Here is a 27,006-nt window from a genome sequence, read left to right as displayed (position 1 = left end):
GATGTGATGTCATAGAGGAGCCTTGATGTCCCAACAAGGATGTGATATCACATTGGATATGTGATGTCACAGCAAGGACGTGATGTCACAGGGGAGATGTGATGTCACAGGGGAGGATGTGATGTCACAGGGGAGGATGTGATGTCACAGGGACTATATGATATCACAGGAGAGGTATGATGTCATATGATGGATGTGACGCCACAGGGGAGATGTGATGTCACAGGAAGGAAGTGATGTCATGGGGAGGACGTGATGTCACAAGGTAGATGTGATGTCACACAAGGGATGTGATGTCATAAGAGAGCTGTTACGTCACAGGAAGGATGTGACGTCACAAGAGAGCTGTGATGTCACAAGGAGGATGTGATGTCACAGGAGAGGACATGACATCACAGGGATGATATGATATCACAGGAAGGATGTGATGTCATATGACGGTTGTGACATCATAGGGGAAATGTGATGTCACATTGGAGGTGTGATGTCATAGGGGAGATGTGATGTCACAGGGAGTTTTGATTTCACAGGAAGGACGTGATGTCACAGGGGAGATGTGATGTCATGGGGAGACGTGATGTCACAAGAAGGATGTGATGTCACAGGGAGGTGTGATGTCATAGGGGAGCTGTGATGTCATGGGGAGGATGTGATGTCAGAGGGGAGGATGTGAGGTCATAAATGAGCACGGGATGTCACAGGCATGATATGATATCACAGGAGAGATGTGATGTCACAGGAAGGATGTGATATCATAGGGATTATATGATATCACAGGAGAGGTGTGATGTCGTATGATGGATGTGACGTCTATTGAGAAGCCTTGATGTCACAACAAGGATGTGATGTCATAGGGGAGCTGTGCTGTCACGGGGAGGTTGTGATGTCGGAGGGGAGGACATGATGTCATAGAGATGATATGACATCACAGGAGAGGTCATGTCATAGGGAAGCTGTGATGTCATGGGGAGGTGTGATGTCATGGGGAGAAGTGATGTCACAGGGAAGGTGTGATGTCATGGGGAAGGTGTGATGTCACAGAGGAGCTGTCATGTTATGGGGAGGTGTGAGGTCATAGGGGAAATATCATGTCACAGGAAGGATGTGATGTCATAACGAGATGGGATGTCACGAGGAAAGTGGGATGTCACAGGGGAGGGAGGACATGACATCACAGGGATGATATGATAAACAGGAGAGATGTGATGTCATATGATGGATGTGACCTCATAGGGGAGATGTGATGTCACAATGGAGGTGTGATGTCATAGGGGAGATGTGATGTCACAGGCATGATATGATATCACAGGAGAGATATGTTGTCATATGATGGATGTGACGTCATATGACGGATGTGATGTCATACAGGAGATGTGATGTTATACGGGAGGTGGGATGTCACAGGAAGGATGTGATGTCATAGAGCAGTGACACATCCCCCCCCAAGCTGGCTCCAGCTAAAGCCATGGAATTTGTCTTTGTTTCCCTTGGGTTCAAGGTCAGGCTGTTTTATTTCCAGGGATGTCTAGAGATGAGTTAAGGGGAGCTCAGACCTTTTGGTGAGGAAGGAGTTGTTTACTCTTGAGCATTTGAACTCAGCCTTTGTTCCTGGTTTCTTCCCACTCTTTCAGAGCAGTTCATTTCCCAGGGGGAAAGCTCTGATTCCCCAGCACAGTCAGGTTCTCCTGAGCTCAGGAGGTTATTCTTGTCTCATTTTTCTCCAGTATTAATTCTGTGCGAAATTCTTGCTTCCTAGGTCAGTGAAATGTTAGAAGAGAGAGAATCTCACCTTGATATTGGACAGAACACTTATAGACTTTTTTATTCTATGGAATTCTTCCCTAATAGTTCTGGATGACAGGACACCCATGTGGAAAGTCCCTTTTCTGGTTTTCAGGACTTAAAAGAGATGCTTTTCTGATGTCGGTATTTATTGTAGTGCTATTTATTCATCTGTCAGCGTTGAATTGAGTGTTCCTTGCACCTTTTAAAAAGTGCAACCTCTTTCACCTGTTGTTTTAAAACCCACACATTGGATGTCAGACGACACAAAGACAGCAGGTAGAGATAACCCTGATGTAAGTGATGGTTCCAGTCATCCCGTGGACGGATCAAAGGTTTCCAAGGCTTTGTTCCAAGGCCGCTGCCCCGCCCCCACCCTCTGCCCCTGGCGCCTGATTGGCCGCCGCCCCACCAATGGGCCGTCCCGGGGGATGCAAATGTCCTGCCCTGCTGCATATTCATGAGCTCGGGGCGGGGCTTTGAGCCCTCGATCAGGGCCCGGGCGAGCTTTTGGTCCCCGCCCGTGCCGAGTGCGCGGGGTCGGCCACGGGAACTTTGCTGTTCCCCGCGGGGCGCACGGAGGGTTTGTCGCCGGGCGCACATGGACTGGGGAGAACTCTGCCCGCCGGAGCCGCTCTCGCCGCACCGCGAGGAAGAGCAGGGACCGCTCCCCGCCCCCAGCCCAGCGCCGCCCGCCGCCCGCCCCAAACCGTGCCGGGCGCCTCAGCCGTGGGAGGGAGCCCGCGCCGCGCTGAGGCCACGCCGGGAGCGGCCCCGGCGCGGTGGCTGCGACCGGCGCGGTGTGACCGCCCTGCCCGGGGGGGCGGCGGGTGGCACTTGGCGGGGTCCCTCCGCTCCTGCTTTTCCCTGCGGGCACTTTGGAAGGAGCCACAGTTCTTGGCTGGCACCTCTCAGATACCTGGCGGAGCGACCCAGGACAGAGGTAATTTACGCCCCATTGACCCCTAGGAGCTTAATTCACCTCTTTACAGGGGTGCTTAGTGACAGGAATGCACATCTGCTTGGGAGACCCCTGCAAAGTGTCCACCCAAAAACACCGTGAACCTTCAAACACAGCTACTCACCAGCCAGAGTGCTGTTCGTAGCTTAGGACTTAGGACAGTGATTTTTAATGGAATATGTATTTGTGTGTCTTTTTAACGTAAGCATGTTTTATTTCTTTGTTTCAAGTAGACATAATTTTTAAGTATGTATATGGATATTCTTTAGCCCTAATTTCTTCATTGGGATCTTTTCCTGAAAAACTGGTACTTCGATCTCAGTATAAACTACAAATAAAGTGGGAAGAATTTTTCTGAGGTTTTTCTCAAATAGCAGCCTTAGGGAAAGAAGGCCCTCAGATACTTTGGGGGAGCTGTGGAGAGCTGAGCAGGAAGGCTCAGGAAAAGAACAAAACCATCACTGTGCACAAATATGGAAAGATGAAGGAGCTTCGGGAAGCCCTTCACATCTGCAAAGGGTTTAGTCTTTTTTAACAGCTTAAAGGAGATGGTGGCTCTGAGCCTCCTCCCCTTCCAATTCAGCTTTTGGCACAGTTGTTTGCAATGGCTTAAGTGCTGAAGGACACGGTGAACCAGATCTAGGAGTTAGTTTTCTGCCTCTTTCGGTTGTTCCTGTGTTGTGCAGAGCCCTTGCTTGTTGGAGTGCTGGTGTCTGTTCCTGGCAGCAATGACAAGGCCGAGTGCAGGAACAAGGAGGTGCTCTGGTACAAACCACTTGTCTGAAGGAAACAGTGTCTTTTAGGACTGTCTCGGTACCTGAGGCACCTGCTGTTCAGATCTGCAGCAGACCTGCTGGTGGGCTACAGTAGGAGCTGTGAGCAGGATGGAGAGAAAAACACCCATGACAAATGGCAAAAGAGAGGCCTCGTCCCCTTCTCCTCACCAGCTGGGTCCCCACTGGGGCAGGCTGGGCAGGACTGGCATGGAATGATGTGACAGGGTGTAGTGGTTTGGACTTTGATTTTCCCCAGAGGCTGAAAAGTGGTAGACCCCAAGGGGTGGAAACCCTTGGAAGTTTTGAAGTTCTGCCCAATGGGCGCTCCTGCAGAAATGTAAACATATCACAACCAGACCGGAAGAGAAGAGTTGTAGTTTTGGTTGTTGGAGAAGTGGTGGCCATGTTGTGCGCCACGAGGAAGGGGCTCTGTGCCCCTTGGGGCCTCTGGCCCCCTCCCAGCCCCAGCTGGGGGGCTGCAGGGACCTGGAACAGCATAAATCTGGGCTAGGTGCCTGTAGTTATGCTGGGAGATGTTCTCTCCATGGGCGCAGAGCAGCAGCCGACACTGGCCGGAGAAGGTGGCAGAGAGCCAGGAGATAAGACCTGAACTGAAGAAGCAGCAGAAGCAACATGCAGCACCAGAGAAAAGACTCCTGGAAAGGGAGAGAGAGAGAACCAGCAGCTGAGAGACAGAGTTTGGGTGAGACTGTACCAGATCCCCCAAAACTCCCTTGGAGACCCTCTTGGAGAAGAGGGACATGGACTCCTATTTTAGAGGAGCCTTGGAGTATGCAGCACCAGAGAGAGAGGAGCTGAGAAGCTCAGGGCGTCCCGGAGCTGGACCAGGATGGCCAGATGGAATGCGGGGGGAGTTGACCTTGGCTCCCCCCCCTTGCACTGCTGCCGCAGTGGCAGCCTGAGAGACAGAGCACGGAGCTCTGCAAACGGGAACTTGAATCCCCTGAGGAAGGGACTTTCACGAAGATGCCCCGGCATTTCGTGATATGCCTGTGGTGATGCGAGTCTTGTCCCTGCTGGCAGTCCACAGGTGAGGCCTTCGCTTGGACCGAAGGAGAGCCGAGGGGCTTGGAGACCCCCTTGTGTATGTTGAACAGAGATCCAGCTACAACAACCCAGTTACTGCTGCATGGAGGACAGAAGAGGAGCTGCTGCTTAAGGACTGGAAGGGATCTGTCCTTCTTTCCCTCCTGGACTTTTATTTGGAGGGGAGAGGAGACCTGATCCATTGTAAATACATATGTCATGGTAGAGATAGTTGTGATCATGTGTATAATGTGATGTTATATTTATTTGTACAGTCATTGTAATATATTCCCTTTCCCCCACTTTGAGTCTGGTGTGTTTTGTCTGGAAAAACCCATCTCACATTAAGTTGAGATGTGGGAGGGGGGATGGAGCCAGGGAATTGGATTTTGGGGCTATCTCAAACCATGACACAGGGTTATCACTGTGTCACTGTCAGGCTGAACCTCTGGGTCTGCATTTTCCAGCCCACTGACAGCTGAGGTGAAGCAGTGAGAAGTGGCAAAGCTGCAAATTGCAAGTCAGCCCCAGCAAGACCTGCATTTTAAAAATGTCCTTCTAACATTTTCCTTGCCAGCAGCAGTAAGTTGCTTGGCTGGGAAGAGGGATAAAACCACCTTTGGTCTGTGTAAAATTCGGGTTAGGAAACTTGCAAGTCCTCCTTGGCTTTTTATTAGAAGCAATGAAAAATGTTGAGCTGCTGTGTTGTCAATCTCATTGTAAATTTGCAAGTTTGTTTTTGAGCTGAATCAAATGGTGATGTAATTACATACTTCTCCTAATTATTGAGTAATTATATACTTCTTCTAATTGCCGAGTAATCACTCTGCTATAACTAGAATTTAATGTTACAGCTAATTGTATAATTACTGAATATTAATATTGTTATTCAGGCAACTTGGAATAGAGTGTTATCCTTTTAATTCATATTCTGTTACTGGAATAAAAATATCAGCAGAGGAAACACGTGTTTTTCCTTCCAGGTTCAGGTGGATGAAAATAAAAATATTAACATGTTAAAACTGTACTGTAGATAGAAAAAGTTTAATGTTCTCATGAATTTGGCATATAAATTGCTACTAGCAGCCCACTTTTATGCTTAAAGTTTGAATCTGTCCCATGTGCCAACCTGTCAACACTAATTTTTAAACTTTCCTACACATTGGAGGGGAAATGTTTAAAAAATGCATCTTTTTTCCACCACCAGCTGAGTCCTGAATGTTTCATGTCACTGGGGAAAGTTTCACAAAGGTGCAGAAGGAGGGTTTGATGTCCAATTGAAGAGCTGAGTTCAAGGACTGTGGATGCATTTTTGTGGTGCTGGTTGAGCAGCCTGGGTCCATGAGAGTGATGTCAGACAAAATAACTTTGCTCCTGCAGGATTCTGTGTGTGGAATGTGTCAAACGTGGTGGTTCTTCTGGCAGGATAAGAAGTTTTGCCTTCATTGCTGTATCTAAAATGGGGTCTGGGGCTTGTGTAAACTTCAGTGAAATCCCAACTGAATCCCTCAGGCTCCATGAAACCATCCCACCTTCACCCTGCTGGAGTCTGTCCGGGGGCTCTGGTGCTGTGGCACGGTGTCATCCAGGGAGAATTGGAGCAAGAAGGAACTGGGTACAAGGCAAGTTTACAAAGAGTTTTACAAAACTGCTCCCCCTCCACAAAACCTCAGAAAATAAGTTTGTCATGTGTTACCAGAAGAATCACTGCAAACACCCTTTGTGCCACTCTGTGAACAGCAAAATCATGGAATTGCCTGGACTTGGACCGTAAGTAAATCAGAGATTGTTTGTAGGAATCCCCAAATTAGAAGAAAATGCAGATCACTCCTCTGTGGTGAAATGTCCAGTGAGCAGGACTGAAATGTGCTGCACACACACGTGTTAGAGCACATCCTGGAAATGTGGGAGATTGGAGAACCGATATCAGATTTAATAACATTTCAGTTTTAACTGCTCATTTAAAACTTGAATAACAATGTGTAAATCCAAGGAGTTTCCCTTAAAAAATTAATTAAAACATTGATTTTCTGGGTTTTTTTGTAATTCTGTCTTATCTAGGTTTTGTAGAGGACTCAGATGTGAATATTCAATCTGCTGCCTGTGATGATGCCTGACTTCACTTCCAATATTTTTAGTAGTTATATACTGTTTTATGTCATTCTCATAGCTGTGATCTTAGACTTGTGTGATTCTGCTGTTGTTTGTAACAGAGAATTTCCTTTGACTTCACTGTGAGAGCTCTGCATGGAATGATGAACAGTAGTAATAATATTAATGTTTGAAATACAGGATAATCTTTAAATGAGCTCAGCTTTGCTCTCAGATATGAGTGAACTCTTCATTGATTTGAAAAAAATTGTTGCCTGGCATGCAATTTGTTTTTATTTTCTAGTCTTACTAGGTATTTTGGAAAGGGTTTCTTTATTTTTGTAAGGCAGAATATTGTCTGATCTTAGGTTTGAGACCTTAAAAGGTTTGCAGAGGACATGGAGGTTCTGTGGTGTCCTCTGATGGTTTCAGCTGATCAACTGAATGCTTCCAATCCTTTTATCTGTGAGGGGACTGCAGGCCATGCTGGAAAGCAGGTGTTACTGCAGGGGACTTTCTCTGCTCTATGCAATGAGTTATAAATGAGCTTATAAATGAGTTATAAATGAGCTTATAAACTCCTAAGGTGAGCATTTTTCTGGTGAATTCAGAAATTGTTACCAGTGTATCATAGGCACAAGAATTAACACTGATGTTTGGAATTTGCAGTTATCCCACAACTTTTCTAGAAGATCAGTAATTTCTGAGAGCTGGCTCTTGTTTGCAGTATAGAGCAGTCAGCTCTGCAGCTGCAGGGTTGCTTCATGGATTGGTTGGTTTATTTTCCAAGGTTTACAGGTACCATAAACTGTTGCCAAAAGCAGGAGAAATGATGAATAATATTTTTTCGCCCCAATAGCCAAAATTCTGTGTGTGTGTTATTGGTATAAATAGAAAGTCTTCTTCGGAGTAAGAATAAGACTTAGTTCCTAAAGGCAGTGAATTGTAGCAGACACAAAGTCTAACATTTGTTCTTCTCCCCCTTTCTTGTTTTTTCCTAACTGTAGAAGATATTGCAGAAACCTGGTTGGTAGAGAGAGGACACATTAAAGATTCTATACCGCTGGTCTCACGCTAAAGCAAGAAAACTATTAGAAGGTCACTGATCAGTGTGTTTGTGAAACTGCTTTGTCTAAGAAACTGCAAGGCTGCATTGTCTGCTGTGAAGCTGTATTGTTTAAGAAACTGCATACGTGATAGAAAAATTAGAGCAACAGGATGGGAAAGGTAGAGAAAGTAGCAAATAGTAAATAAAGTAACTATAGCCATGAGAAAGAGGCAGCATTTGCGCAAATATAACTTAGGTAATTAGGAGCCAATGATGAGCTTGTATTTGGAATATTAATGAGCCTAATTATTAACCTTTATAAGCATGGAGCTTACAGCAATAAAGTTGGATTAGTCATGATCAATACTGTGATCGTGTGATACTTTCCCGTCGTCCGCAACACCTAACAGATAATGCTCATTATTCTGTGGTAAATGATACTCAGATGTTCTGCAGCAGCAGGAAATTCAATGTATAGGTACCATTAAAGGCCTGATTCCATTTTCTAACTCCACAGTGCAAGTGAATGCATCCAACAGCCAGGGCAGCTTGATAAGTGATGCTGTAACAATTGTCAGGCCTCCAGGAGGTGAGTGTGAAAAAGTGCTTTTTCTGTGCCTGGAACAATTCCACAAACACTCTGTTGAACAAAATGTTATTTGTTATCTCAACTGAGGACTGGGAGTTCAGAAGAATAGGTTTGCATTAGTAGTTCTTACTATCAAAATTGTTCTTTTTGGTTTCTAATTTGTCACCTGGTTAACTTTAGGAACTAGAGAATGAAAACAGTTGTATAGTTAACATATTGTGAAGGTGAGAGATGTATCATGTACTTCATTTTTTCCTGTGAATGGTGGTGTGTTCTATCAGGGACAGCTGATCTAGTCCAAGAATAGAGAGAGACTCACCTGCATTTTGGAACCTGTTTTTGATGCCAAATTTTGCCCCAAAGAAGGCGCAGAGGAACTGCTCAGAGACTGAGTTTTCAGTCTGTAAGCAGGAGGTATTTATTTTCACGGCCGGGGAGCAGCCAGGTCGCCCTGGACAACTGCTCCAATCGAGAAGCGCACAACCGAACTTTTTATACACTTTTTGCCAAGCAATTACATCACATATTATGAATATTCATTACATTGCAACATCTACTTTTAATATTCATAACAGGCGGAGTTGAGGCGGAGTTAGAGGCGTGGTCTTCAATTTGGGGAGAACTTCGGTGGTAGTTCTGGTCTTTCTTCATCATGAACCGATTGTCCTTTTCATCATCATCCTCCTAAACTTTTGAACCTTCCCTAATTTGGGTAGTTTCCTTGTGCATTTGGCAGGGATTTTCAGTATCTGGCAAGAGTGCTTAATTTCTTGGCTTGTCCCTCTTCTTATCTCTCTTTGTTTTCCCTCCATATGTCCATTTTTGTGTGTGCTGGCATTTTCTGTTTATGTTTATGTTCTCTTTGTGTCAGTGTCCTGGTATAGTGAATTTATTGCTTCAGCTTTTTCCTAATACTGAGTTCTCTGTGCCTTGTTGAAAGCCTGCATTTGTGCTTAACTCTCTCTAATCCTTACACTGCTTTACTAAATTCGCTTTTCAGGTGTTACCTGGCTTCATTTTAGAATAGAAGCTGAAAGTGCTGACAAGGAGCAGTTACTGGATAGACTTAGAGAATTTGTTTAATAATAGTAATAGAAACCATTGGCAATATATTGAGCCAGAACCCACAAAGTTCTTTAGTTGTAAGAAAGTCAGTTCCAATGTGCTGATTTACAGTGACTGAGGCTCTAAACCCCTCTGGCTGTTCTCTTCATAACAATTGGAAATGAGAGAATTGAGCAAATACACCCTAAACACTGTGAGTGTTTTGTTCTGTGGTTTTGTTTTGGTTGGTTGGTGGGGGTTTTTTTTGTCAAGAAAGCTTTTCCATTTCTAGCTGGTGTAGGTGTGTCCCTTTTGCATTCCCTTTTCATGGCCATTCACTTGGACAGAAGTTTTGTTTGATCAAAGAGCAGAGGAAGACAGGCTGCTGCTCAGATGGGAGCAGGAAGGTGAGGTTCAATCATCACCTGCAAAGAACAGAAAAGGACTGGATTCCCAAGTCATACCAAGAGAGATGAAGGTTGTGGTGGCTGCTGATTCTGTGCTGCATTGCAGAGTTGTCTCTGGGGGGTTCTTGGTGCTGACTCATTAACTCGGTGCTGACTCATCTACAGAGCAGAGCCTCAAAGAATTGGTTTGTATTTCCTGTGTGAAACAGAAAAGGGAAGATACTCTGAAAAAAGAATGGCCTGAGCAGTGAAGGGCTTCTTTAAGCTCTCATGTGCTCTGTGTGTGATTTGCACAGCACAGGAATGTTCAGCAGTGACAGATGTGAGATTTTGCTTTGGACTCTTTAGCACCTGCCCTTTCCTGTCTGCTTGTTTGCCTCTGGAATACTGCATTGGCTTTGCCTCTGGAATACTGCATTGGCTTTGCCTATGGAATAGTGCATTGGCTCTGCCTATGGAATACTGCACTGCCTCTGCCTATGGAATACTGCACTGCCTCTGCCTATGGAATACTGCACTGCCTATGGAATACTGCACTGCCTCTGCCTATGGCTTGGGCTTGTTCCCAGTAGCCAACATTGACCCTACAGACCTGTAGCTGCTGCTGTTGGTTTAATCTCTACAGGAGATGGTTCCTGCAGCCAGGGGATCTCAGCCAATGTTAGTTTAGGCAGCAACACCTCTGGGACTGGATGTTGAACCCCATCACAGGATCCCTGATCTAATCATGCAAACAAGTGGGAATCCTATCATACAACTTATATTTGCATCTGAAAGAATTTGTTCCTGCAAGTGGATCACTGAAGCCAAGAGGCCTCCTTAGAGAAATGAACAAACACAGCAAACTGATGTTAGGTCAGAATTAATTAGGAGAAAAGATCAAACCTGGATATAGTAGATTTTTCCCTGTGAGACAGATTTGTTTTTCCATTTTGCTCAGTATTGCACTGAGAGTCACATCATAAAACTTTTTTGAAAGATTTTCTTTACATCAAATTTCAGTCCTTTGGATACATCAGTTGTTATTCTCTCTTCTCCTTCTCCTCCTTCTTTTTCTCTCTCTTTATTCTCTCTCTTCTTTCTCTCTTTTCTTTCTCTCTCTCTCTCTTCTCTCATCTCTCTTCTGTCTCTCCTCTTTTTCTCTTCTTTGCTTCTTTCCTCCTTTCCACCAAGATTCTTTTCCAATGGGATTCTTTTTGTTCTATGTCTTGTGTTTCTTTTTCATTTTTTTCTCTTATGTTCTCTTATGTCACTTCATGTGAATTTAAAATTAAAAAGAAAAAAATTTAAAAAAAAAGCTCATTGTGAAAAAAATCACATTTAAAAATATTCCAAATTCTCAAACACTTGCATGATATCTATCTAACTTCAGAGTAATATAATCTCTGATTTTGATGAAGAGCAGGAAATATTTTAAACAAAGTTCTTAAATGAAAAATTGCAACCATTTCTTTTCCAGAGGCAGTTTAAGGAGACAGCAGGATAGAGCAGGGAGGAAGAAAGAGCTCTCCTACATCTCTCATCAATGACCCAGCTCATTAAATAGTGTCAGTGGCAAGCTGTGCATTGTCCATTCCAGTTCCTTTTGTCCAGAAAGATGATTTCATGGGGATACAAGGGTAGGATTGCAAAAGTGCTTGTGTGGAAAATTGGGAGTTCTACTGAAACAAGAATTCTTCCCTAAGCTCTGCAGTGTTGAACTGATTGTCATTTTCATTAGTGCTACTTTCTTCTTTTCTTCCCCTCTCCCAGGCTGTTCAGCACATCTTTCAGTGAGCTCACCCTGTGTCTGTTCTTGGTTTTGGGTGGGGGGGGTGTTGTGGATGGCAAGAGATGAGAGAAGTGAGTCTCCTTCAGACTCTGTGTGTCTTCCGTTGTGTCTTCAGACTCTGGCAGCGGGAGGCACAGAGGTGCCCTCTTTGCTGCTCCCCTTTCTAAATCGCAGCCAGCTGGGGCTCAGCCTGACCCCACACATCATAAAGGGCCACCTCAAGGTTGCTTTAAATTGACCCTTAATGGAAGTCCCTGCTCATCAAACTGTGGAGTTTTTCCAGCAGGCAGTGACACTCCAACTGTGTCCTTCTCTTCCGATTCCCTCCTTCCCTTTGCCTCCCCACCCTGTGCTTGTGGGGCTGGGCAGATCTCCCCCAGCTCCAGCTGGGCCCTTTCCATGCTGCAGACATGTGGCACCTGCACTGATCAGCTTTGGGGTTGCTTTCTGTCTTCTGGAGCTGCACAAGACAGTTGGGACACGAAGATCCAAACAGCAGCTGGAGTTGCCTGGGAGAACATGGATGGTTTTGCTGGCATAGGGAGAGCCAGGTGAGAAAGGGAAAACTGCACAACAGCTTGGAAGAGCTGATTGATCATCTGTGAGCAGGGAATTCACCTCATTGTAGAGGTCTCACTCCAGGTCTTTCCAAAACCTCAGCCTTAGCATGAGATCCAGGCTGTGCTTAAGATCTCTGGGAAGAACTCTGTGGTAGAGGAGATTTCCTGCTGCAAAACTGCAGCTTGCTTATACTTCTAAAAAAAGAAGAATATATAAACATGGGGGAAATGGGTCATGTGAAATGTAGCTGTAGATTATTATTGAAAATTACTACCCACAGTCACATTAACCTATTTGAGACCAATTTCAATTTTACCCAGAAAAGGACACAATTTAGATGAAGTATGTCATTTTTATATAATCTCAGGGGTATTCATCCTTGGGGTTTTTTTTGTGTTGGTTTTTCTTTTCATTCTGTGTAAATCAATTGGACTTTTCAGTACTGTAATTAGAGTCAACCTTATTTATGTGACAAATTAGGTTCTTCTGTTGAAAGAATTCTACAATAAAATGACATTTGGGAGGGCACCTGCCCCTAAACAGGCACCCAGCTCACCCCAAGAGGTGCTGGGACCCCCCTAAAACCTCCCCACAGCCCCTCAAGGACCCCCAAACGCACTCAAAGCCCACCCAGGACTCCACCCAATCCCTTTTCTGGGGGATTTCTCTGGGCACTGGTGGTGCTGGGAGCCCCCCCGGCTGCGGGCGAGGAGCTCTCGGGTGAGTGGGGGGTGGGAAGGGGGCGATCGGTGGGAAAAGGGGGGTCAGAGTGGAGAAGAGGGGTGGTGGGACCCCAAACTGAGTGGGAGGGGAGTGGGACCCCCCAAAAGTGGAGGGGGAAGGGCACTGAGGTTTGGGGGATGATGGGAAATAAGTGGGAGAGGTCAGAAGAGTGGGGAAAGGGGAGGGTAGAACCCCCAAACTGAGTATGAGGGGGCTGGGAAGTGGGGGGATGATGTGGAAGGGGTGGGATGGGGGAAAAAGTGGGGGTTGGGACCCCAAAAGTGATCCTGAGGGGGCTGGGGATTGAGGGGACCACGGAAAAGTGGGAGGAACAGGGAGAAGGTGGAAAAGGAGGGGTTGTCTGGTGGGTCCGGCAGATCCATGGGGGTCTTTGGCACCAGGTTTTGGGAAAGGGAGTGGTTCCCCCGAGCTCCAAACTTCCTGTGGGGTGCTGGGGGCCGCTGGATCCAATCTCAGCCTTGGATCTTGCCAACATTTTAAGTTTAGAGGAATTAGAGAGGTGTGACTGAACCAGTTTTGTCACCCAGGTTTTAATGATGGCAAATCAGATCTATTGATACAAATGAATTTATTTAAGGTTACAAATGATCAGACAAAAGATCTTCATCACAATTAATTACTGCACAATACAAACACTAAAACTACCAGGAGTACAGGATAAGAGAGGACAGTGCTCTACACTAAAGCAATTGTTGAAGCAATTCTACTAAAGCTGGCACAAAAGCAATAATTCTTAATTAGAGATGGATGGAACTCCCCCAGACCAACGCTTGGGGGGAGATGTCTGCTCTCAACCTCCAGGAGTGACCTTGGGGGGTCCCCAGCCAAGGCAGGAATCTCCACACACCACCCCAGGAAGGGTCCTGTTGGAAGAACCTGCCCCTGTGAAAGGGGACTGGCCCTTTCTGGTTGAAAGGGATGGACTGACAGTCACTGGACTCCAGGGGTTGCCTCCCCATCAGGGGGTTCATTGGGAGTGGAAGCAGCGGCCGAAGCTCTTCCTGCAGTCGGGGCACTCGAGGGCTTCCCTTGCCGGTGGGTCTGTTGGTGTCTGGTCAACTTAGAGCTCTCGGTGAAGCTCTTCCCACACTCCCCACACTTGTAGGGCCTCTCCCCGGTGTGGGTGCGCTGGTGCCTGACGAGGTAGGAGTTCTGGTTGAAGCTCTTCCCACATTCCCCACATACATACGGCTGTTCCCCAGTGTGGATGCGCTCGTGTAGGATCATTTCAAAGCAATGGCTAAAGCTCTTCCCACATTCCCCACACTTGTAGGGCTTCTGCCTAGTGTGGATGCGCTGGTGAAGGATCATTCCAGACCTCTGCCTAAAGCTCTTCCCACATTCCCCACAATTGTAAGGCTTCTGCACAGTGTGGATGCGCTGGTGTAGGATCATTTCGGAGCTCTGCCTAAAGCTCTTCCCACATTCCCCACACTTGTAGGGCTTCTGCACAGTGTGGATGCGATGGTGTTTGCGGAGGGTGGAGCGCTGCCTGAATCTCTTCCCACATTCCTCACACATGTAGGGCCGTTCCCCAGTGTGGATGTGCTGATGTTGGATAAGGTGGGAGCTATGGCTGAAGCTCTTCCCACATTCCCCACACGTGTAGGGCCGTTCCCCAGTGTGGATGCGCTGATGTTGGATCAGGATGGAGTTGCAGTTGAAGCTCTTCCCACATTCCCCACATGAGTAGGGCCGTGCCCCAGTGTGAATGTGCAGGTGGGTGAGGAGGTAGGAGCTCTTCCTGAAGCTCTTCCCACATTCCAAGCATCTGAAGGGCTTCTCCCTGCTGGGAGGCTGCTCAGGGACCACCAGGTCAGAGCTCCCCCTCAAGCTCCGGCCGCCTTCCCGGCACAGGCTGGCTCTTTCCTCCTCAGAGCACCCTGGGCTGGCTTTGGAGCCCCTCCTGCGGGGGGATCTCCGGCCCTTTTCCTCCCCGCTGCCTTCCTGCGCCGGGGAGCCCTTCAAAACGGCCTCTCCCACCAGGCTCTGCCGGGGGGATTTGTCCTCCGGGCTCTCCATCCTCAGCTCGGGGCCTGGGGCAGGAAGCAAGAAGGACAGGGAGGGGATTTGCCTCCAGCCCACAGGGAAGGCCAAGGACATCCCCCCAACTCCGGCCCCGGCAGGACGGCGGCGCCAGCGGGGTTGTCCTGCAGCCGGGGCCATGCTCGGCTGACAGAGCCAGCACAACACCCGCCCAAAGGGACACTGACTGCCTCCTCACCTGCCTGGGGGGCCCAAGGCATCTTCCTCTTCCTCGCAGCCTCCTCCATCTGGCCAAGCTTTGGGAAGGACAAATCCTGATGGGGGAGAAAACAAGGGCTGAGCGCGTTGGCTTGGGGGTTCCTCCTGCCCAAGTCCATCTCTAGAACACATCAGGAATCCTGTGTCCATAAAAACCTCCAAAACACCAAGATTCAGCCCAGAAAAACCCAAACCACTAACAAGATTCACGCAAAAAGCCCCTCAGAAATAGCAAGATGAACCCCTCCCCAAACTGCAAAAGGTTAAGATTCAGCCAAAATATACTCCAGAATATGAAGATTCAGCCAAAAAAAAGGTGTTTAATTGGGAGGATGAGGGGAGTGAGGTCACTTCATGAGCACCTGATTGAATTTCTATATATTAATCAAAAACTGAATTAATGTAAAAACTCAATTTTTTTCTTCCTAGTTTCAGTGTAGAGAATAAATATGAATTCACTGGACTGCAGGCCTGGATCATTACCCCTGTGCTTTGGTGTGCAAATGCTTTCTCCTTCCACTTCTCCCCTGCCATCCTGTCTGACAACTGGACTCTTCTGCTGTGCTGTGCCAATATCCTGGGATGTGCAGTTTCCATGTTTGCAAGGATTAAAGGCTACTTTTGCCTACCAGTGCCAAAGGCTGCTCTGTGAAGTTCAGTGTGAGAGAATCCTGGGCAATCAGACACTGAAATTGTTGAGCTGCAACGGGCCATGCAAATGGAAAGACAGAATCCATTCTGCTGGCCCAGACACAGAAGCCAATATCTGGCTGTGGCTCTTGGTCTCACTGGCACCATCCTCTGTGGTTCCTGCTGCCCACCATGGCACTGGCAGCCCCAGGGGCACAGGTACATCCATCCTGTACATGAAGTCAGTCAGACTGTCCACAAGTGTTAGCAGGAGTAAAACAGTGCACTGCTGACCTTCTCAAATTTATCTCTGTTAATGTCTGACTTCACTTGGTCAATCTGTGTTCTCTTGCACAACGTTACGTGGGTTTATGATTTTTATTATCACTGCACCAAATTAATCTGGAATGTGTGATCAGACCAGTAATTACCTGTATTTGTGTATAACTGTGTGCTCTTCTATTTTTCATGCTTTCTGGCAAATTCACTGACAACTTCTTTCACGACTACGTGATGGGGAGTGAATTTAATATTGGGGGGTTTCCTCATGGCAGCACTACACCAGACTGTTTTGTGTGTGTGAGACAGGCAGAACCACAAATGCCTGCACAGCCCAGAGCAGTCAGTGTGGGGCTGTGCTTGCTGCTGCAGAGACCCCCAGGGAACAAACCCAGGCAATAGTTTGGGTTTATTCCTTGCTCTGTGTCAGTGGAACAGAATGTTCCACAGGAGCTCTGTCCCCCTCTGTGGCACCAGGTGGCTCGAAGCTGAAGAGAGGGGGGGGATCAAGTGCAAGGTCCCTTCTGAAGTGTGTCCCTAAGGAGGACACTTGCCTTATTATTGCTTATTACTTGTAATATCTTACAGATATATCATACAATAGCTAAGGATGGATTCTATAGAATATGTGCCATAGATATGATACAGAATATATCTGATTATTGCTTTACCTGCCTGTCCAGACAAATCTTGTGTATGCACAGAGATTGTATTTGAGGGATATGTTCCTCTCAATACCCTGTGAGGTCCGCTCCCAAGGCCAGCAAATTCCTGAAGCTCCCCCTCCTGTGCCCTGCAGGTTTTGGCAGATTTGCAAGAGCAGGGGAATCATTCCCTGCAGCCCCTTTGCACTGTAGGAAATGGGAGCACTGTGCACATCCTGCTGCCTCCAGATTCCATTCTGGGTGTGGGAATGACCCTGGGGAGCAAAGAAATGCCTGGTTGTGCAGCAGCTGGAGATGGTCAAGGGGCAGCAAGACCAAGTCAGGGGCCTGGGGGGGCCTGGGGGGCTTTGGGGTGAGGGAGGGTCCTGGGGGAGCTGGGGACGGGCTTTGGAGATTGGGGGTACAGACCAGGACAGACCAGGACAGACCAGTACAGACCAGTACCTCCTCACTGCTCCCCGGATCTCTCCTGGAGCTGGGCCATGTTGTTGTGGGACACCTGAGCTCCCCCCAGTGCCCTCCCAGCACAGCCCAGTGCCCCCAGTGCAGCCCACTGTGTTCCTGTCCCGGGGTGCCAGGTGATCCCTATTTAAGGGGGTTGGAAGGGATTTGCGGGGGGGGTGGCTGGGGGAGATTTGAGGGTATCTGGGGGAGGTTGGGAGATGATTTGGGGGGTTTTGGGGGTCTTTGGGTGTATTTGGGGGAGTTAAAACAGGTTTTGGAGGCATTGGGGCATCAAAGGGATCTGTGGGGGGAGGGGATTAAAGGGAAAATGGAGGTTAGGGGATATTTGGGGGGAGTTAGAGGGGCTTGGGGGGGAGAGAAGGGGCTGCAGCATGAGCAAGTGAGTCCTGAGACCCCCCCGGTATCCCCAAGACCCTCTTGGTGTCCCCAGTTCCCCCCTTGACAGCCTGAGACCCCCCTGGTGTCTCCAATGTTCCCAGGGACTTCCCACAGCCCCAATTCCCCCCTTGGAAATCCCAATTCCACTGTCCACAAACCCCTCCCCACTGTCCCCAAACCCCATCCCTGATGTCCCCAACCCTCCATCTCACTCCAGGAGTCCCCCCTGGACCCTCTGTCCACAAAAACACCCCCCCACCCCAGCTCACAGAAAGGCCAAGGGCATCTGGGGACAGGTTGGGGACAGCTGGGGGGTTTTGGGGGGCACTGGGTGATTACTGGAGGATACTGGGACACACTGAGGGGAATCAGGGGGGACTGGGAGGGACTGGAGGGGTTACTGAAAGACATTGGGATGGCACTGGGAGGGACTGGAGGTGAACTGGGGCACACTGGGAGGTTACTGGGCCATACTGGGGGTTACTGGGTGCTCACTGGAGGATCACTGGCCCATACTTGAAAGCAGTGGGAGGTCACTGGGACACACTGGGTGGTCACTTGGGGGTTACTGGGCCGTACTGAGGGTCACTGGGAGGCCATTGGGATATACTGGGGGCACTGGGATCCCCTTACCCGGATGTAGTATATCTGCCTCCCCCAGATTTTTGGGGGCATCCCTAGGACGCCTGGGGACTGGTGGACCCCATGAACCCACTGCTGGGCTTTAGGGGACTCCACAAAATCCCCTCAAAACCCCTGAAATCCCCCCTCGACCCATCGAAACCTCCTCAAGGTCCCCTTAAATCCCCTCAGAGACCTCATCCCTCCCCAGCACCCCCTAAACCCTCTCAGTGACCCGCAAAACCCACCTGGGACCCCCCAAGCCCATTCAGGGACCCCCCAATCTCCCTCAAGGACCCTCAAAACCATCTGGGACCCCTTAAACCCCCCAGAGACCCCAAAACTGCCTTAAAGGTCCCCGCAAAGCCCCTCAGGACCCTCAAACCTCTTCAGAGATCCCCAAAGCCCACCTGGGACCCCCCAAATCTCGTCAGAAAACAAAACCCCCTCAGAGACCCCCAAACCCCTTCAGGGACCTTCAATTTCCCCCCGAGTCCCCTCAGGACAGCGAATCCCCTCAGAGACCTCTAAAAACGTCTCCGGGAACCCCGAACTCCTCCGCTAAACCCTCCCGAGCCCTCCAACCCACAGCCGCGCTCCCCGCAGCCCCCGAGGGGATCCCCAGACCCCGCTCTCGCCGCCCCCCCCGCCAGACTCACAACGACAAACAGACCCCACCGCCATCACGGAGTCCCGGAAGCCAAAATGGCGCTGGCTCTGCGCGCGCAGCGCCCGGACTGACCCGCCCCGCACCCAATCAGCGCGCGGCCGCGGCCCCTGCCCGCTCCCGCCCTGCGCGGTGCATTGTGGGAGTTGTAGTCCTTGCGGCAGGCGAGGATAGGACTTTTTGGGTTTTGGTTTTTCTGTCTTTATTTTCTCCTATTTTTTTTCCTTTTCTTTCTATTTGCTTTCTTCTTTATTTATTCCTCGTCTTGCCTTTCGTCCGCTCACGTGCAAAGGGCCGCTATGATCGTCCGCAAGGACTACAACTCCCACAGCGCACCGCGCAAAGCGCAGGCGCGGCGGCGAACGTGCGGGGGCGCGTCCGTGTGCTGATTGGCTGCGGTGGTGTTTTCTGAACGCGGTGCGCGCGCAGAGCGCCGCCTTGGCTTCCGGGAATCGTTGTTGGCGCCGGGGCCTTCACTTCGCTGTAAGATCTGGCGGGGACTGTGGCGAGAGCGGCGCTCTGGGGATCCCCTCGGGAGCTGGAGGGCTCGGAACGGTTTAGCGTGGGTTCGGGGGTTCTCGGGGACGTTTTGAGAGGTCCCTGAGGGGGTTCGGTGTCTTGAGGGGACTCGGGGGGAGGTTGAAGGTCCCTGAAGGGGTTTGGGGGTCTCTGAGGGGGTTTTAGTTTCTGAGGAGATTTGGGGGGTCCCAGGTGGGCTTTGGGGATCTCTGAAGAGGTTTGAGGGTCCTGAGGGGCTTTGCGGGGACCTTTAAGGCAGTTTTGGGGTCTCTGGGGGGTTTAAGGGGTCCCAGACGGTTTTGAGGGTCCTTGAGGGAGATTGGGGGGTCCCTGAATGGGCTTGGGGGGTCCCAGGTGGGTTTTGCGGGTCACTGAGAGGGTTTAGGGGGTGCTGGGGAGGGATGAGGTCTCTGAGGGGATTTAAGGGGACCTTGAGGAGGTTTCGATGGGTCGAGGGGGGATTTCAGGGGTTTTGAGGGGATTTTGTGGAGTCCCCTAAAGCCCAGCAGTGGGTTCATGGGGTCCACCAGTCCCCAGGCGTCCTAGGGATGCCCCCAAAAATCTGGGGGAGGCAGATATACTACATCCGGGTAAGGGGATCCCAGTGCCCCCAGTATATCCCAATGGCCTCCCAGTGACCCTCAGTACGGCCCAGTAACCTCCCAGTGTGCCCCAGTTCACCTCCAGTCCCTCCCAGTGCCATCCCAATGTCTTTCAGTAACCCCTCCAGTCCCTCCCAGTCCCCCCTGATTCCCCTCAGTGTGTCCCAGTATCCTCCAGTAATCACCCAGTGCCCCCCAAAACCCCCCAGCTGTCCCCAACCTGTCCCCAGATGCCCTTGGCCTTTCTGTGAGCTGGGGTGGGGGGGTGTTTTTGTGGACAGAGGGTCCAGGGGGGACTCCTGGAGTGAGATGGAGGGTTGGGGACATCAGGGATGGGGTTTGGGGACAGTGGGGAGGGGTTTGTGGACAGTGGAATTGGGATTTCCAAGGGGGGAATTGGGGCTGTGGGAAGTCCCTGGGAACATTGGAGACACCAGGGGGGTCTCAGGCTGTCAAGGGGGGAACTGGGGACACCAAGAGGGTCTTGGGGATACCGGGGGGGTCTCAGGACTCACTTGCTCATGCTGCAGCCCCTTCTCTCCCCCCCAAGCCCCTCTAACTCCCCCCAAATATCCCCTAACCTCCATTTTCCCTTTAATCCCCTCCCCCCACAGATCCCTTTGATGCCCCAATGCCTCCAAAACCTGTTTTAACTCCCCCAAATACACCCAAAGACCCCCAAAACCCCCCAAAATCCCTTCCAACCCCCTTAAATAGGGATCACCTGGCACCCCGGGACAGGAACACAGTGGGCTGCACTGGGGGCACTGGGCTGTACTGGGAGGGCACTGGGGGGGCTCAGGTCTCCCACAACAACATAGCCCAGCTCCAGGAGAGATCCGGGGAGCAGTGAGGAGGTACTGGTCTGTGCTGGTCTGTACTGGTCTGTCCTGGTCTGTACCCCCAATCCCCAAAGCCCCTCCCCAGCTCCCCCAGGACCCTCCCGCACCCCAAAGCCCCCCAGGCCTCCCCAGGCCCCTGACTTGGTCTTGCTGCCCCTTGACCATCTCCAGCTGCTGCACAACCAGGCATTTCTTTGCTCCCCAGGGTCATTCCCACACCCAGAATGGAATCTGGAGGCAGCAGGATGTGCACAGGGCTCCCATTTCCTACAGTGCAAAGGGGCTGCAGGGAATGATTCCCCTGCTCTTGCAAATCTGCCAAAACCCCCCCAACCTTGCTCCAGCTAAAGCTGTGGAATTTGTCTTTGTTTCCCTTGGGTTCAGGGTCAGGCTGTGCCTGTGTCCAGCCCAGAGGCTCAGAAAAGCATTTCTCCCGTCCCACTGCAATCTGCTGCTGCAGACAGGATCCAGGCACTGGTGGCACTGGGAGTGAACAGCAGAGTGTTTCCAGGGGCTCTCTGAAGGAACACAAGTGTCCAAAGAAACCAGCACAAGTGTCCACAGAAGTCCCAGTCCTTCATCCCTGAATGAGCCCAGGAAAAACTAAGTTTTATTTCCATGGAAGGAGGTTTTTCCCACTTTAACGTGGCTTTAGTTCCAAACCAGTTTCTTCATTTCCTCCTCCCATTTTCCCTGAAGGACACTGACAGGGACCATGGACACTGACCGGGATCACATTTTGTCCCTTGGCCATACAGCTCCTGCTGTTTGGCAGCACAGGAGAGGTTAATTAGAGCCCAGGCTCCAATCACAGGGCGCCCCTTGAAGACGAGCTTGAATCAAACAACTTTCCTGCTGGAGGGTTAAATTCAGTCCTCATCACCTTTTTTTGGGCTGAATCTTCATATTTTGGAGTATTTTTTAGCTTAATCTTAACTTTTTGCAGTTTGGGGTGGCGAGGGTCTTCTTACTATTTCTGAGGGGCTTTTCGCGTGAATCTTGTTAGTGGTTTGGGTTTTTCTGGGCTGAATCTTGGTGTTTTGGAGGTTTTTATGGTCACAGGATGCCCGGTGAGTTCTAGAGATGGACTTGGGCAGGAGGAACCCCCAAGCCAACATGCTCAGCCCTTGTTTTCCCCCCCTCCATCAGGATTTCTCCTTCCCAAAGCTTGGGCAGATGAAGGAGGCTGTGAGGAAGAGGAAGATGCCACGGGCCCCCCAGGCAGGTGAGGAGGAAGTCAGTGTCCCTTTGGGTGGGTGTTGTGCTGGCTCTGTCAGCCGAGCATGGCCCCGGCTGCAGGACAACCCCGCTGGCGCCGCCGTCCTACCGGGGCCGGAGTTGGGGGGATGTCCTTGGCCTTCCCTGTGGGCCGGAGGCAAATCCCCTCCCTGTCCTTGTTGCTTCCTGCCCCAGGCCCCGAGCTGAGGACGGAGGGCACGGAGGACAAATCCCCCCGGCAGAGCCTGGTGGGAGAGGCCGTTTTGAAGGGCTCCCCGGCGCAGGAAGGCAGCAGGGAGGAAAAGGGCCGGAGATCCCCCCGCAGGAGGGGCTCCAAAGCCAGCCCAGGGTGCTCTGAGGAGGAAAGAGCCAGCCTGTGCCGGGAAGGCGGCCGGAGCTTGAGGCAGAGCTCTGACCTGGTGGTCCCTGAGCAGCCTCCCAGCAGGGAGAAGCCCTTCAGATGCTTGGAATGTGGGAAGAGCTTCAGGAAGAGCTTCAGCCTCATCCGACACCAGCACATGCACACTGGGGCACGTCCCTACACGTGTAGGGAATGTGGGAAGAGCTTCAGCCAGAGCTCCAACCTCTGCACCCACCAGCTCACCCACACTGGGGAACGGCCCTACACATGTAGGGAATGTGGGAAGAGCTTCAGCCATAGCTCAACCCTCCGCATCCACCAGCACATCCACACTGGAGAATGTCCGTACACGTGTGGGGAATGTGGGAAAAGCTTCAGTGACAACTCCACCCTCCGCAAACACCATCGTATCCACACTGGGGAACGGCCCTACAAGTGCTTGGATTGTGGGAAGAGGTTTCGGACCAGAGAGAATCTCCTCAGGCATGAGCGAACACACACGGATGAGAGGCCCTTCCGCTGCACCGACTGCAGGAAGAGCTTCAACCAGAACTCCCACCTCATCAGGCACCGGCGCATCCACACCGGGGAGAGGCCCTACAAGTGTGGGGAGTGTGGGAAGAGCTTCACCCAGAGCTTTAACTTGATCTCACACCAACGGACCCACCGGTAAGAGAAGCCCTTGAGTGCAGGAAGAGCTTCAGTCAATGAACCCCCTGATTTGGAGGCAACCCCTGGAGTCCAGTGACTGTCAGTTCAGTCCATCCCTTTCGACCAGAAAGGGCCAGTCCCCTTTCACAGGGGCAGGTTCTTCCAACAGGACCCTTCCTGGGGAGGTGTGTGGAGATTCCTGCCTTGGCTGGGGACCCCCCAAGGTCACTGCTGGAGGTTGAGAGCAGACATCTCCCCATGAGTGCTGCTCTGGGGGAGTTCCATCCATCTCTAATTAAGAATTATTGCTTTTGTGCCAGCTTTAGTAGAATTGCTTCAACAATTGCTTTAGTGTAGAGCACTGTCCTCTCTTATCCTGTACTCCTGGTAGTTTTAGTGTTTGTATTGTGCAGTAATTAATTGTGATGAAGATCTTTTGTCTGATCATTTGTAACCCTAAATAAATTCATTTGTATCAATAGATCTGATTTGCCATCATTAAAACCTGGGTGACAAAAGTGGTTCAGTCACAGCTCTGTAATTCCTCTAAACTGAAACTGTTGGGATAATACAAGGCTGAGATTGGATCCAGCAGCCCCCAGCACCCCACAGGAAGTTGGGAGCTCAGGGGGCCACCTCCCTTTGCCAACCCCCCTGTGCCCAAAGACCCCCATGGGACTGTCGGACCCGCCAGGCCAGCCCCTCTTTTCCACCTTTCTCCCTGTTCCTCCCACTTTCCCATTGTCCCCTCAATCCCCAATTCCCCCTCAAAAAAATTTTGGGGTCCCAACCCCCACTTTTTGCCCTCTCTCCTGTGGGTGCTGAAGGAGAAAATGAGGCTGCACACACAGAGTTCCATTTCAGGATTTGTCCGCTCATCTTTCCATAGTCCCCCTTTCATTGGGGTTCCTTTGGAAACAGCGCCTGGGCTTTGTCTTTTAGTCCACTGGAATTCCCAGCATGGCCCCAAAGCAGTGCCCTGATCCCACACATTCCCCTCCCCTCATGTGCTGGCTGTGTTCAGCCACCAGAGAAAAACACAGGCTGCCATGCAGAGCGTTCCAAGTGGTTTCCACTTTGGCAAACAGCCCTCTCTGGATGGAAAACACCAGTCAAGGCCAAAACACTCCTGGTTGACCCTGATTAACTGAATGCAGCTGCTGCTGCCTTAACTTGTTCCCACAGAAATTCTCAGGGTTCCTTTGCTTCCAGGAGGCCCCATATGTCCCAATGGCCCCTGGATTCCATGAGCTTCCACAGTCTCCAAAGGTTCCTGTAGTTTCATGAGTCCCTGCAGTCCCAAAATGCCCTTTGGATTCCAGGAGATTTCCCATTGTCCCAGGGTCCCTTGTACTTCAGAAGCAGCTGCAGTGGGACAGTGGCCCCTTGGTTCCCTGAGCTCTGCAGTGTTCCAGGAATCCTTGGGTTCCAGGAGAGCCTGCAGTTTCACAAGGACCACTTGAATGCAGGAGGTTCTGCAGGGTCACAGTGGCCCCTGGATTCTGGGAGGTTCAGTAATATCTCAGGGCTCCCTTGGTTCCAGGAGGGCACACATGTCAGCAGGAACCCTTGGTTGCAGGAGGTTTGACAGTGTCTCAGAATTCCTTTGATTTCATGAGGCCCTGGATTGTCCCAATGGACTCCTGATTCCATCAGCCCCCTCAATGTCACAATGGTCCCTTGGTTCCAGGAGTTTCTGCAGCATCCCAGGGTTCCTTTTGTTCCATGTGTGACACCTGCAGTGTCACAATGGGCCCTGAATTCCAGGAGTTTTCCCAGGGTGACAGTGCTGCCTTGATTCCATGAGATTGCCCAGTGTCCCAGGGCTCCAGAAGGCCCTGCAGTGTCACAGGGGTCCATCGTTCCATGAGGTTACTTATTGCTTTATTTACCTCAGTCTTTACCACCCAAAGCAGTTGTCCTCAGCATCCCCAGCTCCCAGGGCTGGCAGTTGGTGATGGGGAGCTGAGTGAAGCCCCCACAATCCAGGAGGAAATGGTCAGTGACCTGCTCTGCCAGTGAGACCCCCCCAAGTGCCTGGGCCCACATGGGATGCAGCCAAGAGTCCTGAGGGAGCTGGAGAAAGAGCTGACCAAGCCACTCTCACTCATTGCCCAGCAGTGCTGCACAACTGCACAAGTCCCAGCTGACTGGCAACAAGCAAATGGGATGCCCATCCCCAGGAAGGGCCAAAAGGAGCATCTGGGGAACTCCTGGCCTGTCCCATTGACCTCAGGACCGGGGAAGTCCATGCAGCAGATCCTCCTCAGTGCCATCCCATGGCATGGGCAGGACAACCAGGGGATCAGGCCCAGCCAGCGTGGGGTTGGGAAAGGCAGGTCCTGCCTGACCAACCTCATCTCCTTCTCTGACAAAGGACCCGCTCAGCAGCTGAGGGAAAGGCTGGGATGTGTCTCTCTGGAATTCCAGAAAGCCTTTGGCACCATCTCCCCCAGCATCTCCTGCACAAACTGGCTGCTCATGGCTTACCCAGGGAACTGTTTGCTGGGTGACAAAGTGGCTGATGGCCCAGGGAGTGGTGGGGAATGGAAGGAAATCCAGGTGGGGCCGGTCACTAGTGGGGTTCCCAAGGGCTCAGGGTTGGGGCTGCTCCTGTTTAACATCGTTGTGGATGATCTGGGCCAGGGGATCGAGTGCCCCCTCAGTAAAGTCGTGGACAACACCAGGTTGGGTGTGAGTGTGGATGTGCTGGAGGGCAGGAAGGCTCTGCAGAGGGATCTGGACAGGCTGGATCAATAAGGCCACGTGTCAGGCCCTGCCCTTGGCTCCCAACAACCCCCTGGAACGCTCCAGGCTGGGAGCAGAGGGGCTGGAGAGCTGCTCAGCAGGAAGGGACTTGGGGGTGCTGCTTGACAGAGACTGGATATGAGGCAGAGTGTGCCCAGGGGGGCAAGAAGGCCAAGGGCATCGTGGCCTTTGTGGAGAAGAGTGTGGCCAGCAGGAGCAGAGAACTGATTGCCCCTCTGTGCTGGGCACTGGGGAGGCCCCACCTGGAGTGCTGTGTCCAGTTCTGGCCCCTCAGTGCCAAAAGGCCCCTGAGGGGCTGGAGCGTGTCCAGAGAAGGGAACGGAGCTGGGGAAGGCTCTGGAAAACATGTCTGCTGAGGGACGGCTGAGGGAACTGGGCTGGTTGAGTCTGGAGAAGGGGAGGCTCAGGGGGGACCTCATTGCTCTCTACAATGACCTGAAAGGAGGTTTTTAGTGGGGTGGGGGTTGGTCTCTTCTGCCAAGACAATAGTGAAAGGTTGTGAGGGAATGGCCTTAAATTGCATTGGGCAAGGTTCATATTAGATATTAAAGAAACCTTTTTCCACTGAGAGAGTGTTGAGGCATTGGAACAAGTAGCCCAGGGAGGGGGTGGAGTCTCTGGAAGTGTTCAGGTGTGTTGTGGGTTGACTTTGGCTGGACACCAGGTGCTCACCCAGCCACTCTATCACTCCCCTTCCCAGTGGGACATGGGAGGGAGCAAGGTGGGAAAAAACAAACTCGTGGGTTGGGATAAGGCAGTTTTTTTAAAGCAAAAAGCAAAGCAAAGCTTGCACGCGCAGAAGCAAAAGACAGCAGGGTTTGTTCTCTGCTTCCCATGAGCAGCCATGGTCGGCCACTCCCGAGGAGAAGGGCTTGGGTACCTGTGAGGGTTCCTCAGCAGGCAGCCATCAGACAATGAATGCCCCCCTCCTGCTCCAGGCCTCAGCTTTTAGAGCTGAGCTGACCTCCCATGGTCTGCAATGTCCCTGTGGTCAGTTGGGCTCAGCTGGCCTGCTTGGGTCCCCTGCCAGGCTCTTGCCCTCAGCTAAGGAAGGAATGTCCCAGTGTTGGTGCTGTGCTCAGCAGTGGCCAAAACACTGGGGTGTTCTCAACCCCCTTCCAGCTGCCATGCCAAGCCCAGCCCTGGGAGGGCTGCTGTGGGGAACTGAACTGCAGCTCAGCCAGACCCAACCCAAATATCTCTGGCACATATTCTATAGAATCCATCCTTAGGTGTTGTATGATAGATCTATAAGATATTACAAATAATAAGCA

The 27,006-nt window shown here is 50.8% G+C and overlaps 2 protein-coding genes and 2 long non-coding RNA genes across 5 annotated transcripts; 2 read left to right on the top strand and 2 right to left on the bottom strand.

Moving 5' to 3' along the window:
* Positions 1-3,554: 3,554 nt before the first annotated feature.
* Positions 3,555-18,814, bottom strand: LOC135405714 (uncharacterized). 2 transcript variants are annotated; one of them, XR_010425972.1, is made up of 4 exons: positions 18,763-18,780; positions 15,046-15,121; positions 9,803-9,941; positions 3,555-3,616 (listed from the first exon to the last, which is right to left on the bottom strand). It is a non-coding gene; the product is annotated as an uncharacterized LOC135405714 (long non-coding RNA). The 2 variants fall into 2 exon arrangements; XR_010425973.1 differs by lacking the exon at positions 3,555-3,616 and having other exon boundaries at positions 8,834-9,941; positions 18,763-18,814.
* Positions 3,585-11,588, top strand: LOC135405705 (uncharacterized). Its single transcript, XR_010425964.1, has 3 exons — positions 3,585-3,599; positions 8,116-8,294; positions 11,498-11,588. It is a non-coding gene; the product is annotated as an uncharacterized LOC135405705 (long non-coding RNA).
* LOC135405314 (zinc finger protein 3-like) lies at positions 13,422-15,032 on the bottom strand. Its single transcript, XM_064639985.1, has one exon. It carries the CDS (start codon positions 14,985-14,987, stop codon positions 13,752-13,754), a length of 1,236 nt encoding a protein of 411 aa, XP_064496055.1. The 5' UTR covers positions 14,988-15,032; the 3' UTR covers positions 13,422-13,751.
* Positions 18,815-21,611: 2,797 nt separating the features above from the next.
* Positions 21,612-23,069, top strand: LOC135405390 (gastrula zinc finger protein XlCGF7.1-like). The gene is made up of 2 exons (XM_064640081.1): positions 21,612-21,958; positions 22,147-23,069. The coding sequence occupies exons 1-2, from the start codon at positions 21,817-21,819 to the stop codon at positions 22,983-22,985; spliced, it is 981 nt and encodes a 326-aa protein (XP_064496151.1). The 5' UTR covers positions 21,612-21,816; the 3' UTR covers positions 22,986-23,069.
* The last annotated feature ends 3,937 nt before the right edge of the window (positions 23,070-27,006 follow it).

The sequence above is a fragment of the Pseudopipra pipra genome, chromosome W, assembly GCF_036250125.1.
Source record: "Pseudopipra pipra isolate bDixPip1 chromosome W, bDixPip1.hap1, whole genome shotgun sequence".
In the NCBI taxonomy this organism is placed as follows: Eukaryota; Metazoa; Chordata; class Aves; order Passeriformes; family Pipridae; genus Pseudopipra; species Pseudopipra pipra.
The sequence above is the reverse complement of the archived record's forward strand: the minus strand, read 5'-3'. Positions and strand labels throughout refer to the sequence as shown.